General features: G+C 40.4%; 3 protein-coding genes across 3 annotated transcripts; 2 read left to right on the top strand and 1 right to left on the bottom strand.

Annotated features, from left to right (window-relative positions):
* The first annotated feature begins 668 nt into the window (after positions 1–668).
* Positions 669–7378, top strand: LOC102706991 (plasma membrane ATPase 1). The gene is made up of 22 exons (XM_006664724.3): positions 669–781; positions 854–965; positions 1464–1583; positions 1673–1771; positions 1879–2016; positions 2121–2255; positions 2341–2520; positions 2611–2817; positions 2895–3014; positions 3094–3213; positions 3304–3426; positions 3557–3661; positions 3929–4073; positions 4741–4905; positions 5002–5240; positions 5328–5360; positions 5625–5706; positions 5810–5970; positions 6095–6280; positions 6370–6552; positions 6620–6798; positions 7035–7378. The coding sequence occupies exons 2-22, from the start codon at positions 912–914 to the stop codon at positions 7129–7131; spliced, it is 2871 nt and encodes a 956-aa protein (XP_006664787.1). The 5' UTR covers positions 669–781; positions 854–911; the 3' UTR covers positions 7132–7378.
* A 921-nt stretch (positions 7379–8299) lies between these two features.
* Positions 8300–12206, top strand: LOC102707269 (uncharacterized protein YtfP). The gene is made up of 15 exons (XM_040529261.1): positions 8300–8541; positions 8621–8680; positions 8770–8883; positions 8986–9073; positions 9172–9317; positions 9394–9495; positions 9979–10050; positions 10117–10216; positions 10588–10670; positions 10982–11068; positions 11147–11245; positions 11354–11404; positions 11490–11546; positions 11626–11667; positions 11889–12206. The coding sequence occupies exons 1-15, from the start codon at positions 8314–8316 to the stop codon at positions 11988–11990; spliced, it is 1431 nt and encodes a 476-aa protein (XP_040385195.1). The 5' UTR covers positions 8300–8313; the 3' UTR covers positions 11991–12206.
* Positions 12207–12306: 100 nt separating this feature from the next.
* LOC102714331 (pentatricopeptide repeat-containing protein At1g74750-like) lies at positions 12307–16613 on the bottom strand. Its single transcript, XM_006664181.3, has 3 exons — positions 16286–16613; positions 15510–15605; positions 12307–15147 (listed from the first exon to the last, which is right to left on the bottom strand). Exon 3 carries the CDS (start codon positions 15142–15144, stop codon positions 12565–12567), a length of 2580 nt encoding a protein of 859 aa, XP_006664244.1. The 5' UTR covers positions 15145–15147; positions 15510–15605; positions 16286–16613; the 3' UTR covers positions 12307–12564.
* Between the last annotated feature and the right edge of the window lie 2398 nt (positions 16614–19011).

Here is a 19011-nt window from a genome sequence, read left to right on the forward strand (position 1 = left end):
AAGATTTTTTTCATATGAATATAATCCTTCAAAATTCCTCCAGAATTCATTTGTTTCAAAGGAACCCTTAAAATTTGACCTTTTTCACCAACTAGGTAAAAAAAACCATACTCCATCCTAAAATGCAAGTGCTTTTAGGATCTTAGAATACATTAAGTAGCAAGAAAGCAAACCATAATACCCTCATTAAATAGCAGGAACACTCTAGATTGTTAATTGTTCGGTGGATGTTAGGTTAATCCTTGTTGGAATGATCCTATCGGCTTAATTACCTGTTATTTGAATTTTTTCATATATTTTAGGATATAATTTAAATGCTAAATTTCATTATATTTTGAGATTGGGAAAGTAGTTACGTCTTAGTAAAAAATTAATTATTTTAAGTTACCAACTACAGTTCCATACCACAAATGAAACTTTAGTTCCATCCAACAAATGAGTTGTGAGGATGGAGAAATTTGAATAGTCAGCACCAACAACAGAACATCACATTTTGAGAAGGGTAGATAAACCAAAATGCAGCATATGATAAAAATCCCATATATTCCCTTTCCTTTTGCCAGGAAAAATCTACCTTATTTTTTCTGTCTCATTCCTCCTGTGGGATATTAATTATATTCCATGTAGAAAAAAGGATTACCTCCTCCCCAATTTGTGGAGTCCCACTCTCCTCCTCCTACCACTCTTCTCTCTGACTCTTGTGCACCTCCGCATTCTCATCTCGCTCTATCTAGCAAGCGACCAGCTTCCTTCGCTTACCCCCATCCAGATTATTGCTGAGGTAAAACCCATAGCTCGTTTGCAAGCAAGATTTTCCTTTTTGCTTATTGATTCCATATATAAATCTGGACAGGGAGCCCAACAGGTGGGATACAGAGAGGCGAGAAGCCCGGTGGTGGGAGATCCGTGCCATGGCTGAGAAGGAGGGCAACCTCGACGCCGTCCTCAAGGAGGCCGTCGACTTGGTGAGGACACGCTCTGTGCTCCGGCGGTTACTGGGAAAAAGATTGCGCCTTTCTGCTCTCCTTCCCTTTCTATCTTTTGCTTACAAGTTCCATAGATTGGTGTTTCTTCTTGTTCTGCGGAATTCGCGTGTATGTATGCTCCTGTTTTCTTGGGTTGCAGTCACTCGTACTGGCTAGCGTTTTTGTAGCGGTTTGCATGATGGTTGCTATACTAGTTTCTTTTCTTTCCCTTTTTCTTTTGTGGGCATAGGAATTCGTTCTTTTGCTCTTTGTGAATCTGGCTTGCGCGGTTCTTTCTACCATAAAATTTCCATTGTGGCGAGTGGCGACATTGGCATCTCGAGCCTTGTTTGCTTCTCGAAATTGTAGTTGTAGTGGCAGTGGGAGTGTGTATTAATAGGTGACGACTGACAATTCAGTGTACGGATTGTTGCTTCTTGTGTTTCCATTTTGGTCCATGGAGTTGGGTGGGTGATATCTTGCTATTCTTTTTCGCAGGAGAACATTCCCCTCGAGGAGGTGTTTGAGAACCTGAGATGTAGCCGCGAGGGCCTCACCACTCAGCAGGCGCAGCAGCGCCTCGAAATCTTTGGCCCCAACAAGCTCGAGGAGAAGGAGGTTTGCTGGTTCATTCTTTTTCTACGGTCGCACAAAATGCATCTGAGATGTCTGCAAATGCTGAAAAGTTGGAACTCTGATGGTGGCAGGAGAGCAAGTTCCTCAAGTTTTTGGGGTTCATGTGGAATCCACTCTCATGGGTCATGGAAGCTGCCGCTATCATGGCCATTGCGCTAGCCAATGGAGGGGTAAGGCAGTCAGATATCTGAACCCAATTTTGATCATGTCTAGTTTGTTGGTTAGAATTCAGGAATAGGTTACATAACATATTTGTTGTCTTGTGTTGTGCCATCAGGGAAAGCCACCGGATTGGCAGGACTTTGTTGGTATCATAACCCTTCTTGTTATCAACTCGACAATCAGTTTCATTGAGGAAAACAATGCTGGCAATGCTGCGGCTGCACTCATGGCGCGTCTTGCACCAAAGGCCAAGGTCTTACTTTATGCTATTTCACTATGTGTTCAAGTCAGTTTCATGTGTCTGAAAAGCCCCCATTCACAACTCTGAATTCACGAGACATATTTTGTGTTCTTTAGGTGCTTCGTGATGGCCGATGGACCGAAGAAGAGGCAGCCATCCTTGTACCAGGGGATATCGTCAGTATTAAACTTGGAGACATTATACCTGCAGACGCACGTCTCCTTGAGGGAGATCCTTTGAAGATTGATCAGGTTCTTCCCATTGTTCTTCACTTATAGTCAACTTCACCTTCCGTAGATCCATTAAGGCTTCTTCTCACTGTCTCACATGTTGTAGTCTGCCCTGACTGGGGAATCATTGCCTGTCACCAAAGGTGCTGGTGATGGTGTCTATTCTGGTTCGACGGTTAAGCAAGGCGAGATTGAAGCCATAGTGATTGCTACTGGTGTTCACACTTTCTTTGGAAAAGCAGCACACCTTGTTGACTCAACTAACCAAGTTGGTCATTTCCAGAAGGTTAGATTGAAATGCTCACTTCGCATGCGTGTATTCTTGATCAAACTATTATGGTAATTTACTCACATTATTATTATCTGACTAGCGCAGGTCCTGACAGCTATTGGAAATTTCTGTATTTGCTCAATTGCTGTGGGAATGTTTGTTGAGATCATTGTAATGTACCCCATCCAGCACAGGGCATACCGCCCCGGTATTGACAACCTCCTGGTCCTTCTCATTGGAGGCATTCCCATAGCCATGCCGACAGTCTTATCTGTGACTATGGCAATTGGGTCACACCGCTTGTCTCAACAGGTATCTGTGTGGAGCATCATTTATGTCACTCTTCAGTTTTGGCCTGTAGTAGTGTGCTAACCACTTAAAATATTCAGGGAGCTATCACAAAGCGAATGACTGCAATCGAGGAGATGGCTGGCATGGATGTTCTTTGCAGTGATAAAACTGGAACTCTGACCTTGAATAAACTTACTGTGGACAAAAACCTCATTGACGTGAGAAAAAGATAACCATTCTCAATTTTATTATCATTTTCATGTCTAAGTTAGATAACATCAAACTTGTCAAATCCAGGTTTTTGAAAGAGGAATCACTCAGGACCAAGTGATTCTCATGGCTGCTAGAGCATCTCGAACAGAAAACCAGGATGCTATTGACACTGCAATAGTTGGGATGCTAGCTGATCCAAAAGAGGTAAATTGCTTTGTTGATGGTTTTTGAAGTGGTGGCAGATATCACCTTGGTTATGTTGTGAAATAACTATTAGTGCACATTTTAACACAGGCGCGTGCTGGTATTCAAGAAATACATTTCCTGCCATTCAATCCTACTGACAAAAGAACAGCATTGACCTATATTGATGGTGATGGCAAAATGTATCGTGTTAGTAAGGGTGCACCTGAGCAGGTATGGCGAGAATATCTGCTTTTTAACTATTGATTTCTTATTTGCCTTATGAGAGACTGATAGCACTATAATCAGATTTGAGAACTGTGACCTATAACACCATGCTGTAAACTCAAATTATTGATCGCAGATTCTACACTTGGCTCACAACAAGTCAGAGATAGAGCGGAGGGTCCATGCTGTGATTGACAAGTTCGCAGAGCGTGGACTTAGATCACTTGCTGTAGCATACCAGGTGAGAAGGATTACAATAAACCATATATCTTAATCTGATTTTAACTGTGCAGCATCATTGACATTAATTGACTGAGGTTTATAGTAATTGTAGATCTTTAGTAAGTAGTAACTATTAAGCCTTGTCCATGCAAACTTAGGAGCACATGACTTCTTCTGTTTGTTTATCACTACTCAACTATGACTAACACAGGTTCACCTGAAGTACTTCTTTCACTGTTTTTGTGTATGTTATCTTAGTGATGTGTTCCTCCGTTTTTGAATTTAGGAAGTACCAGAGGGGAGCAAAGAAAGCCCTGGTGGTCCATGGCATTTTGTTGGTCTTATGCCACTTTTTGATCCTCCAAGGCATGACAGTGCTGAAACAATTCGGAGGGCACTTAATCTTGGTGTCAATGTCAAGATGATCACAGGTACATTTACAATTAGGGTTCAACTATTCAGCACGGGCAGTCGTCATCCTCGGACCTAGGCAAGAGATTGGGAATTCAAGTGAGACTCAATTTATACAATCTCAAACTTCAAAAAACATAAGAATTGCTAGGTAAACTGTGGACACTATAGACCTCACTAGGCAATCCTCTTCTGATAGTCGATGGCCAGATTTTTCAACCCTAGTTATATGCTTCCAATGAGACAATTCAAATTATCTGCCTCTCTTTTAGTCATCTTTTTTTAGTGAACATGGTTTTGATGCAGTCCTATTAACAAGTAAAACATACGCTAGATAAAAATACTACCTCTGCTCCCATATATAAGCATTTCTAGATTGTTTAACATGGATTAAGGATATGTTAAAAGATTCCTTTTTAGTCACCTAAGTGGTCAACTTTTGGATTTGAATTAATTAGATTCCCTCTGTAAGAATCTGATTGGCTCTGGAATCATTGGCATGATTGAAAACATGAGAATCAGTGAAGGAATGCTTATATTGTGGTACAAAATTTGAATCCTAGAAATGGTTATATTTTGGAACAGAGGGAGTATTATATTTCCTATTGGTAACCGTTTCATCACATTGGAAAGACTGCTCTTTGTGTTCTTTGGTCCTAGTTTATTAATTGGTTTTTTAATGTCCAGGTGATCAGCTAGCAATTGGAAAAGAAACAGGGCGTCGCCTGGGAATGGGTACAAACATGTACCCTTCATCTGCTTTGCTGGGACAGAACAAGGATGAGTCCATTGCAGCTTTACCAGTTGATGATCTCATTGAAAAAGCTGATGGCTTTGCTGGCGTATTCCCAGGTACGTTGATAAGGAATCATTACACCACAAAGATGTAGAGTTATGAAGGTGGGGTTGTTTAATTCTAAGTTAACTGAGTAAATGAGTTTTGTCCAGAACACAAGTATGAGATCGTAAAACGTCTTCAAGCAAGAAAGCACATATGTGGAATGACTGGTGATGGTGTCAATGATGCACCAGCCCTAAAGAAAGCTGATATTGGTATTGCTGTTGCTGATGCAACTGATGCAGCCAGGAGTGCTTCAGATATTGTCCTCACAGAACCTGGTCTCAGTGTGATCATCAGTGCTGTACTTACCAGTCGTGCAATTTTCCAGCGTATGAAGAACTACACTGTATGTTAAAAGTGGAATTGTACACAAGTGCTCTTTTCTCTGTTTCTTCCATTTTCTTATCTTTCTAATAGGTTTTCATGTTGGCAGATCTATGCTGTGTCAATCACCATTCGTATTGTGGTAAGTTTATCTTTCTTTTAGTTCTGAATGAAAACTTCTGTATCAGTGCACTTTTTTATTATGTCATTTACTGTGTTCAAGCTGCATCAATTCTGTATTTATTTATTTGAACAATTATCATTGATGCTACTGCTAGGGATTAAATTTAAAGTTTATTCAGATCAAGTTACAAGGACTGATATTCAAATTGCATAACTGTCCTCTACGATGTATATTGATCTATGTTACTTCTGAGGGATTAATTCACTTGTTAATTTTCAACAGCTTGGATTTATGCTACTTGCGCTTATATGGAAATTTGATTTCCCCCCTTTTATGGTCCTAATCATAGCAATTCTAAATGATGGTAAATTGCTCTCACTCACACCCATCATGCACTCGCTTGCTTTGTGAAAGGAGTAGAAATTATGAGGGTGCTAAGATGCTCAGTTTTGTACTCTAATTGATAGGTACCATCATGACCATATCAAAGGATCGGGTAAAACCATCTCCACTACCCGACAGCTGGAAGCTGGCTGAGATTTTCACAACTGGAGTTGTCCTCGGTGGATACCTAGCTATGATGACGGTCATTTTCTTCTGGGCGGCATACAAGACAGACTTTTTCCCGGTAAGGAGCACTGTATTGAGACATTTATCTGTGATGAGTTTTAAGATAGTTGATGGTAGTGTTCTAGGCTACTAAGAATGGTTAGACTGATTCATCTAGACTTTATTTGTTAATAAATTTTCAGAGAATATTTCATGTTGAGAGCCTTGAGAAGACAGCTCAAGATGATTTCCAAAAGCTTGCCTCTGCTGTTTACCTCCAAGTTAGCACCATCAGCCAAGCCCTCATCTTTGTCACAAGGTCCCGCAGCTGGTCATTTGTTGAGCGCCCTGGATTTCTGCTCGTCTTTGCTTTCTTGGTTGCACAGCTGGTCTGCTCTCGCTCGCTCTCACCCTTATATTTTTGCTTCAGGATTTAAAGTCGCAGTGACGTAAACTTTTGGTTTAAAAATATATACAGATTGCTACACTGATTGCTGTCTATGCCGACTGGGCGTTCACCTCGATCAAAGGCATTGGATGGGGCTGGGCTGGTATTGTGTGGCTCTACAATCTCATCTTCTACTTCCCACTCGATATCATCAAGTTCCTCATCCGATACGCTCTGAGTGGGAAAGCATGGGATCTTGTCATTGAGCAAAGGGTAATAATACACGCATCACACAACTGTCTTGGCCCCCCACACCTCACTGATGCTTGTCTTCCTGCAGATCGCGTTCACAAGGAAGAAGGACTTCGGTAAGGAGGAGAGGGAGCTCAAGTGGGCACATGCTCAGAGGACCCTCCATGGGCTGCAGCCACCGGATGCCAAGATGTTCCCAGAGAAGGCTGGCTACAATGAGCTCAATCAGATGGCGGAAGAGGCGAAGAGGAGAGCAGAGATTGCCAGGTAGGACTGCACTACACTTGGAAAATATCATGCTTTCTTACGTATACTATTTGCTTTGGTTCTTTATACACTCACCTGTCCCCTCCTCCGTCAGTGCATTGTTACTCATGAACCCATTTTTGAAGATGAGAAAGTATCTTTTTTGGTGCCAATAGACATGCAGCAGTTACATTCAGCAGACAAGTTGTTTGATAATGATGTGAAGCTAACGGTGACGTTCATGGATTATTTTGCAGACTTAGGGAGCTTCATACGCTCAAAGGGCATGTGGAATCGGTTGTGAAGCTCAAGGGCCTCGACATTGAGACCATCCAGCAGTCTTACACCGTGTGATCTAGCCTGTCCATAAAGAAAGAAAAAATGGATTATTTTTTTTATTCCTGGTTTGCCACTGTCGAGTCTGAATTTGGGAGGTGGCTTCTCTTCTTTGGTTTTAACTTGACTGCAATGCAATCACCCGCGTGTACTTTAAACCGAATTTCTGTAATCGTTCTCCTGCCTGCTCCACTTTCTCTACACAGTAGTGTAATATAATTTTTGTTCACTTGGGATATATACAAGTGTTTGAGGTGAAGCACAATGGCAATGCCAGTCTTTTTTGCTCGTTTTTCTTATTTGATAAAATCAATCATCTTTACCTGTGGTTTTATGGACATAATAAAGATGAATTTAGCAACTGTTTGTGGTGGGGGCAGGGCAGATATTAGTATGTAACATGTGGGCTTCAATGTATCCAATCCAAGCAAAATGAATGATGAATGCATAGCGGTGGCTGATGGGTCTTGTGCTGGTCCTGGAATGGATCTGAGCGAAGCAGATCTGTCTGTACTGTGCATGTATGTGTAGTGAGTCTGGCTGATATTGTTGTCTGCCATGTTGCCTGTCAAGAGTATTACTGTGGACACACCCGCACACAGCACGGCACGAGATGCGATGGACATCGGTTCCATTGCCAGTTGGTATCTACTCCTTCCCCTCTCGAAATATAAATATTTCTAAACTAAACATGAGAATTAAAAAAAGTAGATAAAAATAATTAAAGTAAGATTATGATTAGTTGATAAGAGAACGTATATGAAAAAAATTAAATGAAGAGTGGTTGTTATTAAAAAATTAAATGAAGAGTGGTTGTTATTAAGGAGGTCGGCTGATGCTTAGAAAAATAATCTAATCAATTTAAAATTTTAAATTTGACCATTAAAGTGATAAAAAAATAATATCTCCTTAGTTTATACTAAACAATCTAAAAGTATTTACTCCGTATATTTTAAAGCGAAGACAATAGTTTCAATTTGAGTTTTAAGACTGATAGATAAGGTGATGGTGTAATAATACAGTAGTAGGACTGCAACATTCAGTTGAGAAACGGTGTTGTAAAAAGTGAATTCTCAACCTTAAAAAGGGCAGGGAGCAAAGGCCCAATATATATGAGGCCCAGAAACAGAAGCCCAATGTTGTACAACACCTGTACTGTATCCAACCCAACCCAAGCACACGCAGACACAGCTAACAAAAATGGCGAAGTGGCCGTCGCTCCCCGCCGCCGCCGTCCGCCGCGCCACCCCCTTCGCCGCCTCCGTTTCTTCCTCAGCGTCCAACTCCAACCACGAGCTGGTATGTGATGAGCAGACGCTGGTGGTGGTGGGCGGAGGCGCCGCCGGGGTGTACGCCTCGATTAGGGCCAAGACCCTGGCTCCCCACCTCAACGTCCTCGTCTTCGACAAAGGAAGGTTCTTGTCCAAGGTACAACCTTGTTTTCTTCGCTTCACTGCCCTCTTGCCACTTCGCAAGGAATCCGCTTTATTGGTCGACGACTCTGCAGGTCAAGATTTCCGGTGGCGGCCGATGCAATGTCACCAACGGGCATCATCTGGAGCCACTGGTTTGTCTACACTTCATACACCGCAGATGCATGCTCTATCGTCTGTTCTATTCAACTCGCGTTACTCGGCCTATTGATTTCTTCTTCAGGGGATGGCAAGAAATTATCCTAGGGGCCACAAAGAACTTAGAGGGTCGTTCTTCAAAACTCATGGTCCGCAGGATACCATGCGTTGGTTCTCGGATCATGGTGTTGACCTTAAGGTATCTTTGCTGACTACTGCATAGTAAATCTTCTGCATCCATTGATCATCTATTGGTCAGAACCCATACGACTTGTTTCTATTGGTTGAACTCTCATCTCAGACAGAAGATGACGGTAGAGTTTTTCCTGTCACTGACAATTCTGCGTCGATAGTAGATTGCTTACTGAATGAAGCAAGGCGACTTGGAGGTATCTTGTACTCATTGTCTCTCTTCTTTATTCAATTTTCATCCAAACATCTTTTGCTCTTAGAACAACCTGAAATTTAAACAAAGATCAAATTGAAGTTTCCCTGCAGGCTGGTAAAGCTGTGTCTGGTGCATCTGTCAGTGAAAATGGGGAATTTGTTGTGAAGGTTGAGAAGCGAACCATTGATTTTGTGGATTATGTAAAAGCTAACTATGTCTTAGTTGCTACAGGGAGCAGCCAGCAGGTTTGAGAAAAGATGTTTGTTTTTTATGTATATTACAGTATAAAGTTGCCTATCTTAACATTTTTGTTACCTGCAGGGTTATTCAATTGCTGCACAGTTTGGTCACTCTATTATTGCTCCAGTGCCCAGCCTATTTACGTTCAAAATTACAGACAAGCGATTGGCTGACCTCTCTGGGGTATTTATCCTTAAATACTCTTGTGAATTTTATGTTAACAACTAGCAGACAAGACTTGTAAATCTTGTTTTCATCAGTGTCATGCAACAAACAAAATAATAGTGTATTGCATATGAAGAGTCTAGTGTTGGTTTATTTATTCCGCTTCCATGGTCAGATCAGGTCAGGTCAAGGTTCCATCACAAGTTAAAGCATCTCGTATGCATTTTTTGCCTGTTTTCTGGCTCATATCTAGTGGAAACCACTAATCAAGTGGAAGCATGGAAACCCTTGCAGAATATACCATGTTAGTTTGCTGCATAAACTGAAGGATTGTTCATGTTTCTGTCTGTACTTTTCGCTAGAACCGCAGTATATATTACCATGAAACTAACAATGTCTCTAGCTTACTTCTAAAAGGCAGAAACTGAAAGTGTAGATAACTTTTTTCTCCCTTCAAGTCAGTTGAATAGCTGTCATTAACCCTATTATCTGCCCATTTAGGTCACATTTCCAAGAGTCAAAGCAAAACTGAAGCTAAACGGCATCCAGAAAAGCACTCCCGAATTAACTCAGGTAAACAGGTCAGCAATCAGTTGTTTCATAGATGATTTCTTACATTGAGTTTTTTGATCTTTACAGACTGGGCCAATGTTAGTTACACACTGGGGGCTTAGTGGGCCTGTTGTTCTTCGGTTGTCTGCATGGGGAGCACGCGAACTGCACCAATACAACTACCAAGGTAAGATGCATCGAAACTATGCAATCGCTACATTCGCGGCCTACTGGTAAATGACAATGAGATTGTACTTACTATGTTAGTCTGTTTTCATACTTGCATAAGTTGAACTCAGTAGATCCACAACTTTGAGTTTCTGTTGAACCCTTTAATTCTTCTATACAATGTTCCAACAAACAATAAACAGTTAAAGAATGGTCACAGCTACCTTTTGATTATTAGCTTTACCGTTTGACTCTTTAGAAGGTGCATTGAGAACTATATTTCATCAAGTATGTGGAATCTTCCAGTATGATAATATTTTACAGTTATATGGAGTAAATATCTATATTATCCACTTCACTTATGATAACCATACATTTCTTCCAACACAGCAAAGCTTACCGTTGACTTCATACCTGACATTCATATTGAGGACGTGAAGCGCATCCTTTTCCAGCACAAAGATCACCATGCGGTTCATTTCTCACCCTTGTGCAATTCCCTTTACACGATTTTCTTTGTTGATGCCTTCACACATTCATCGAAGGATCTGAATTTCTGATGAGTAACATTACCCTTGGTTGGTCCTCACTTTAGTAATTCAGAACATATTTTCTAATATGTAGCTACCTTCTAAAATCTCTGTTCTATATCTTATATTGAGTGCTCTTGTCAAGGCTTTAGATGGATTCTGTAATCTGTTGCAGAGATATTCCTTGTGATTCTGCGAATGTTCCAGTTGCTCAATACAAAACGCAACAGCGAAGTTGAATTAAAAATTTTTAGTCCTTGCAGAAGCACAAGATAAATAACTCATTTCCCATGGAGTTCGGTCTGGTGAAGAGATTTTGGAGATTCTTGCTAGAACAGGAGGTCAAAATATTACTATGCCGCTCTTTACTCATTCTTTATTTAGTCGATGGTTTCATCAACTAAAGCCTTCTCCTGCAGAGTATAGATGGTGACACGTACTGGTCGTCCACACCAAATAATAATCTAAACACGATAGCCCTTAGGTTAAAGCAATGGATATTTGAGGTTGTCGCTAAGGTATGTGGTATCTTAGTGCACTGACTAAGCATAGTGAGCACCACATAAAAATCATTTAGGTAAGAATGTTTTTATGTCCAAAATAACCACTCTTATCATCATTTGTAGGGTCAATTCAAAGATGAATTTGTTACCGCTGGAGGTGTTCCGCTTTCAGAGGTTTTTAATCTTACATATTTGAAGTTTTCATAGAAAACTGAATCAACTTGCATATATATACCTAATGTGTTGCCCTGTTTTGAAGATATCGCTGAGCACTATGGAAAGCAAGAAACAGTCCAATCTGTTTTTCGCAGGAGAGGTATAATGTCCTGAACTTGCAGCACTCTAGACCAACAAGAGAACAATTGACCTTTCATGATCGTGGACTCGTGGTGCAGGTGCTTAATATTGATGGGGTCACTGGCGGATTCAATTTTCAGGTAAGTCCTTTTAGTTCCCTAATGAATTTCCCTATTTTAGGATATCAACCCGTTCGTTAGAAACTTAGAGATCTTTACATACCGAGTATATGACTACACATGTCGATCTCATCTATAAGTAAACTTGAAATTATAGAATAAAATTTTGATCGGAGAACTCCCATTTCTTTTCAAGTAGAAAACATGGTTTACAGCTAGTATATATTCTTCATTTTCCACAGAATGCATGGACTGGCGGTTATATAGCTGGGACAAGCATAGGAACATTGGCATCAAGCAACAATGTCAAGCAGCAGCAGTCGTATTTACAACTGGAAGGATGATGAAGGGTCACACTGCAAAAAGGACTCCTGCTTGTTCTTACTCCTGAAGACTAAAATTGACAAATGACACAGTAGAGATGTATATAGAGGTCAACTATAGACAGAGGTCGCATAGAATGATCTGCTGTAGCACAGCTGTGCGAGATCTAGTTGCGGTTCATTTCTCCAAACAGAAAATCAGATATACGAAATAGTACACTGGTTTTGACAAGGTTATCCTGCTGGTACTAGCATTTCTGGTTTTGACAATGCTATCTGTTGGCGGTAGCAGTTCATTCAAGCTCCCCAAAAAAAGTCGGAACATCAATAAACATGCTGGAACACGAAATATTTTAACTGGCTAATTACGATAAGATTATCTCGCGTTAAATGCGCCAATGCCATCTCTAAATGTTATCACAATAAGAGGTTTCAAAGCATAAGAAATCGAAGACTGCCACTACACTTGACTACAGACAGACCAATATAGACAGATGCACCATATCTTCTTCCTTCATCCACAAAACTGCACCTGTTTGGATTAAACCCCTTATTTCTGACTGGAATAACCACTCACTAATAACTAGACTAGAGCCTAGAGCAAATGCATGCGCTCAACATAAGGATTGTGCAGCCACCTATTCAGTGGCTCCCCACATCCAACAAAGCATCCAGTGTTGCCGCGCGTGGTGACGAACGGGAACTCGAAGAGATGCAGTAGCTTCTGAACTGACTGTCTAACCAAGGAAGATCCAGTTACCCTGCTCCTCCTTCCCCAGCCAGTGACAATGTCGATTCTTTCAGGGCATATGCCTACTGTCACAATCTGCCTGTGGAACCAAGCAAGTGTCCTCGACAGCGCAGTCACTGCAGTGCCCTCCGACATCAAGTGTAAGTTGATAAGCCAATATGAAGAGTCCTTCTCCCTCAAAGAATCCGGGTACACATTCTTCTGGGCAGCAACCTCCCATATGAAGCCAGCCTCCTCCTTGAGGCCGGACTTGTGTAGGAAGTCTATGACAGCATCCATTAGGCCCCTCTTACTCTCTCTGTCCTCACTGTGCATCATGTCCAAGAAATACCTGGTGTGATCCTTCACATTCTGGCCACCAGGTTCTGCGTCAGGCAAATAAAACAGGAACATGTGGGCAGGGTGTCCAGTGATGGCCATGAGCTGGCAGCATAAACCCATCTGTGCTTGAGCCTCAGTACAACAACTGAGCAGCAAGGTGTAGGTCTGCAAAGATGGAACGAGTCCCTGATTAAGCATGTTTTGGAGCACGCTGTAGGCATCTTGAAACCTGTTTATCTTAAGAAATGCACTCAAGAGGGAATTGCAGGTCGGCACATTGGGCTGTAAACCATCCTGAAGCATTGCATGGTACCATCCAAGTGCCTTGTCAACATTGCCAGCTTTGCCCCAGAGGTCCACCAAAAGACCATATACAGGCTCATCAGGAGCCCAGTCATGCCTCATCTCGATGAACACGGCCTCAGCCTCATCCAGATGACCACAATGACCAAGAACTTCCATAACAATACTGTATGTTATTTTATCAGGACGAAACCCAGCAACCTGCATGTCCTTGTACAGCTTCACAACATTTTCGTAATTTCTTGCTTTGGCCTGAAGTGCAATCATTATATTGTATGTAACTAGGTTAGGTGTGCAGCCATTTTGAACCATCTCACAGAAAAGCTTATAAGCATCTGCCAAATGACCACCCTTTCCAAGGCAATTAACCATGGCACTATATGTGAAAGTATCTGGTGACAGCCCTACTTCTTGCATCCTGGTATACAAGTCCATTGCAACTTCCAGGTATCCACCTTTAGCATGTATATCAATCAATGTACAATATGTAACACGATCAGGCTCATAACCAGCATTCTGCATCTCATCGAATACTTTAATAGCCTCCCTTAGATAATTTGAACGGCCATATGCGTGTATTATTCTGTTGTATGTTACAACAGTTGGTTTGCAATGAGCACTGTTCATCTCATCAAGAAGTTCCCTCATCATACCAAATTGCCTGGCTTGTCCAAGGATGCCTATCATGGTCGTGTAGGTATGACCATCATGCTTGAAACCTGGTTGCTGCTTTAACCATTGGAAGAAACCAAGTGCAATAGTGTGGTCATGGAGCAGCTTGAGTACTTGATTTGCCTGGAATGCATCTATCTTGCAACGGAGATTATCCAGAATGTGTTCCGTCATAGGACCCCATTTCATTTGCTGCAGTGTATGGTAGTACTGTTCAACTGCACGCAGTGACTTCATTGACCTTAAGTTAGACTGAGGTCCTCCACCATGACTCTTTATTGTTCCCATAGGGCCCTGAGATTTGTGACCAGAACCAGTATAAATAGCTCGGGCTGACAGGTTTTGAGCTTGAACTTCATCACACCTGGCATCTGAACTGAAATTGTTAGAATGATAGTTTGTATGGCGCTGACTGAAATGTCTTTGATTCCTTATTTGGGACGGTGAATTAGGAACAACAGCAGGAGGCCCTGAAATATTCTGCTTTGGTTTTGTATAGCCAGATCTTGATACACCCTTCCCAAGATTATTTTGCATGGAAGGAGTATAAGGCATCTTTGCCTCAGGAAAGCTATGCTGACTATGTGCCTTGATATTAGAAGGATGGGCATCAGATGAGGATTGGCAAGAATGGTTAGCAACCAGCTGTGGAGCTTGATTGGTGCTTCCATTATTCGATGTGGACTTGGGGTTTACCAATTCAGAATACGTGCCAGTTCCTGCAATTGTAGAATGAGAGATGTTTTGGGCATTCCGCTTAGAAGGCTGTACATAATTATTTCGTATATCCTGAGGAGTCCGAGCATGGTTGCTTATGATGCTAGAAGTTGGCTGTGTCTCTTGTGACGAGTTGGAAGGAACAGCATGAACAACTGGAGCTGGGTAATCAGTAACCCGGCCAATGGACCCAACAACATGCTGTACAGATGGGGTTTGAGCCTTCACAGAGGATCTGCGGGTTGATTGAAACTTCTGTTCAATAACATTAGCCGTCTGCCTTTTTGGAACAGAAGTTTCATCTTCAGGGCAAGTGCATGAAGCTCCTCCATCAGTGGTACATCTTGATCCATTAAGGTAGAAGGACCGTGCACACTGGGTTAGTGTGCCGAGTTGCTTTGCCCTCAACATGAACTGCAATATTAAGTTCACATAGTGTTATCAGCTAGAACAACTACTACATTACGAATACATCATACATGAGAGGTTTTGCTTGTGATAAAGACAGTATAAAAGCTAGATTTGGTGTTTCTGGTGCTCCTTTTATATATGAGCCATAACTCTTTCCTCCTTTTTCTAAACATAAGACAACAATAGTGTGCTTTGTGAAGCGTGTTAGTAACATATATATGAAAAGAAATGAGTGTGCAAATGTCAACTCCTACAAGGGAACAATTGATGGTTTATGTTCTGGTTTGTAACCTAAGTTGATGTAGTAGCAGGCTATTAATGTGAGAAAACAAATTCCTCAGTAATATAGAGAGGAAGGGACATACTGGTTAGTTGGTTAATGAATCAAGCTAGAACTTTTGATGATGTCAGTGTGAACTTTTAGCCGCCACTGAACTCCATGTTGTCCCTCAGTTGTGAACCTGAAACAAAAATAGCACAAATCAATATGTGCTGCTTACAAAGTATTTTTGCTTACCTGTAAAACAAACCAGTGGCGAGAAGTCACTGAGAATGTACAACAAAATGAGCGTCTTACATTCCAGGAGGCAAATGCAACCTTTCTAGGCTTATTGATCCAATCTACATAACTTGCGAGCTAAAACCCAATGATCAACCTTACAGGCACTATGTTACAGCTGTGAAGAATAACTAGTAATAAAGTTGTGTGATCAGGTCAGAATGTTCACTTCCTAGAAAAGCCGTTATCATCTGTTGGAAAAGAGATGTCTTTGTTGGCTTATCTGTGCGGCAAACAGAAAGGTTGATGTAGATTAAGGCAAACAAGCTAATACTATGTGGCAAGGCAACAAAGATGAACTTATGAGCCACAGGATCCCCTCCCTTCCCATGAGAATCCCAATCCCATGTAATTCGGCAGCAGGCTAGTTTCTAGTACAGAACTTTATTGAATTTTAATCCCATGCTTGGCGTTGGCTGCAGTTATTATTACAAGACTAAAAAGGTGGCATTGAAGCAGAAGGGGCAAAACGTGTCCCCAAATTAGGATGGGCAGGCACATGCGATGGCGAAAAAGGATGCGTTTTGAGACGAGTTCCTGCGCAAAATCCAAAATTGGTACAACTAGTATGGACGAGCATACCTTGAATGGAGAAGCGGCGGCGGCGGCGGAGCGTTATTGGCTCCAACCTCAAGGGGCTCCTTGAGATTGGACCCAGGCCGGCGGCGGCGTTCCCCCAATTCCAATCCCTGCCTCTGCCTGCTCCGACTCCGAGGTAGGTAGGTAGCTAGCGGCGGTCCATGGAGATGGAGAGGAGCGGCTTGAGGAGCAAGAAGAGGGGTTGGATTGGGTTGAAAATATAGATCCCCGGCCTCTTTGCGATCTCCCAAATGCACGGCGGCGGCGGCGGTGGGGGATATGCGTTCCGTGGTTGCTTGTGGGGGAATCCAGACGAAGAGAAGACAAGAGCAGAGCATGGATGGTAAATGCCCCCCAAATTTGCCGGAACTTGTTACGCAAGAATGAATCCACCAATCTGTTCCCTTGAATCTTTGAATTTTATTTCTCAATATTTCACGCCCCCATCTTTTTCAAAATTTAAGGGTTTTTTATATCATAATTTATTTTTCAGTCTTAAATATCTTGATCGCTATATATATATATATATATATATATATATATATTATTAACAAATTATTTTCATCTGTACAAACATCGTTTCGTCTTTTCATTTAAAATGCCATAAGATGATCTAGTCAAACTTTGACCGAGTTAAGCTAAACCATTCCTAACCCAAATGATCGTCCAGCCAATTTACTAATACTATATGGAGCAATACCCCGTTTATAAAACGATATAGCATGCCTAAGTAATACTTAGGTAGAAGGCATATACTATGAAATATCCTGTCTACCATACTTTTCTATGCAAGATATTATTTTGGGAGAAATAGATTCTTATTGATGGGAATCCATCTCAAAACACAATAATGATAGTAAAGATGGGTTCTAAATCCTAGTTATCTTAGCTTAATTAGATCCCAAACAGGAAAAAAAAAGAAAGGAAATACCGAAAGAGGCAAAGCAAATACTATTAATTTGTGTGTACGTTTTTAGCGACGTGTGTCCCTGATTTTGGCCACGAGGAAACACGCGGCTGACAGGGATCCAATGTTAAGTTTAGATAGGCTAAACTTTTTAGCCTCATGTCATATCGAATGTCCAAAATTTAAAGTATTAAACATAAACTAATAAAAAAACTAATTTCATAAGTGAGTGGTAATCCACGAAATGAACTTTTTAAGCCTAATTAATCCATAATTAGAGCATAGTTACTGTCGCATCACATAGGCTAATTATAGATTAATTAGGCTCAATAGATTCATCTCGCGAATTAATCCAAGATTATGGATGGATTTTATTAATGATATATGTTTACTGTTTATAATAAACGTCTAAATATTCGATACGACAAGAGACTAGAAATAAGTCTCTTATCCCAAACACCATCTAAGATCATCGACGCAAACACGATAAGTTATCTCTGATTCTTTCTTTTCCAAATGCAGTTAACTTTTAAATTTATGTTCATCTTACTCAAAATAATTAAATAAATAAAATTTATTTTATTATTTCAGATACTTTAATCATGGCTTAGATTTTTCATATTTTATTAAAACATAATAAAAAAGAATGATTAAGCATGTATCTAAAAAGTTGATGGTGCTAAACATGGAAAACCAGAAAAGAAAATGAGTAATTAATTAGTAAATGAATAACTTGTGATAGTTGGTGAATCAATGGATTAAAATAAAAGCCAGTTTGATTTGTACTCCATAATAGTACATGCTATGGCCGGCGCATAATGTACACGTGTGATGATAAAAAAGGACAAGTATATTTCAATACTTTATAGGTACATTTGAATTTGATTGATACTCATACAGTACGTGCGTTGATATGTTGGTCGATCGATCGATATATCATATATGTATTAAAAAAGACAAAAGCATTGTCCAGTTTGGCTCATTGCGTCTTATCATTATCTTTTTATTTATGTTTACGTTTATAAGCCAAAATTTAAATTTAGAGTTAAATTTAGAGGTTTTTTAATCAAAGTTTATTTTTTAACTTGGCTTTTAGGTCACTAAAAATACATATATAAACATATTATTTATATTTTTTTCTTTTATAAATATGTTATTTGACATTTTCCTTTAAAAAAACCTAAACAATCGCATCCCCTCCCCCGCCGCAGATTGATCGATGCTCATGGGGAAAGCGTTGGATTGCAGCAAAAAGGATACTCTGCGAACAGGAAAAAAGTCATAAACTAGACAATAAGTCCTTAAAAAAATAGAAATATAATACAGTTACAATACATTATAAAAAACAAACAATCACCCATAGCCCCATAGGCTTTTCGATTAACTCATAAATTTTAATGGTCTGTTTTAGATTAGTACCAAGATAAACCATATAATTATTTGGTAATGCCAAATTTTCGCATGTTTGGGTGCTACCAAATTTCGGTAGAGTTGGAGGCATTCAGCCTGTATCCTTTTTAAATTTTGGTGATGGTTTTAAAAGTGAAAGTTTATAGAAGAACCAAATGTTGGTAATTAAGGTTGTTTGAGATAAAGTGCGTTTGGTTTGTTAGCCTACCAAAATTTTTTCTTAGGGTACAACAATGTGAGCAGGACCTAAATTGAGATGGGCAGAGCTGCCCAGATTCTACAGTTGTATAGTTTTTTTATTAAAAAAAATAATGGATCGTCATTAATCCAGCCCTTGTATCTAGGAAGCATATAAACGGCTAATAAGCCTACTGGAGTATTTTACATAACTTGAATGAGCATGAGCAGAATA

This window comes from Oryza brachyantha, chromosome 12, assembly GCF_000231095.2.
Source record: "Oryza brachyantha chromosome 12, ObraRS2, whole genome shotgun sequence".
In the NCBI taxonomy this organism is placed as follows: Eukaryota; Viridiplantae; Streptophyta; class Magnoliopsida; order Poales; family Poaceae; genus Oryza; species Oryza brachyantha.

Excerpts from the sequence above, each read along its gene's own strand:
- LOC102707269 (XM_040529261.1), top strand. The coding sequence starts at position 8,314 with ATGGCGAAGTGGCCGTCGCTCCCCGCCGCCGCCGTCCGCCGCGCCACC. Across the intron at positions 8,681-8,769 it reads GGCATCATCTGGAGCCACTG|GGGATGGCAAGAAATTATCC; the intron begins GTTTGTCTACAC and ends TTTCTTCTTCAG. Across the intron at positions 10,051-10,116 it reads GCACTCCCGAATTAACTCAG|ACTGGGCCAATGTTAGTTAC; the intron begins GTAAACAGGTCA and ends TGATCTTTACAG.
- LOC102706991 (XM_006664724.3), top strand. The coding sequence starts at position 912 with ATGGCTGAGAAGGAGGGCAACCTCGACGCCGTCCTCAAGGAGGCCGTC. Across the intron at positions 1,584-1,672 it reads ACAAGCTCGAGGAGAAGGAG|GAGAGCAAGTTCCTCAAGTT; the intron begins GTTTGCTGGTTC and ends TGATGGTGGCAG. Across the intron at positions 3,214-3,303 it reads TGCTAGCTGATCCAAAAGAG|GCGCGTGCTGGTATTCAAGA; the intron begins GTAAATTGCTTT and ends ATTTTAACACAG.
- LOC102714331 (XM_006664181.3), bottom strand. The coding sequence starts at position 15,144 with ATGTTGAGGGCAAAGCAACTCGGCACACTAACCCAGTGTGCACGGTCC.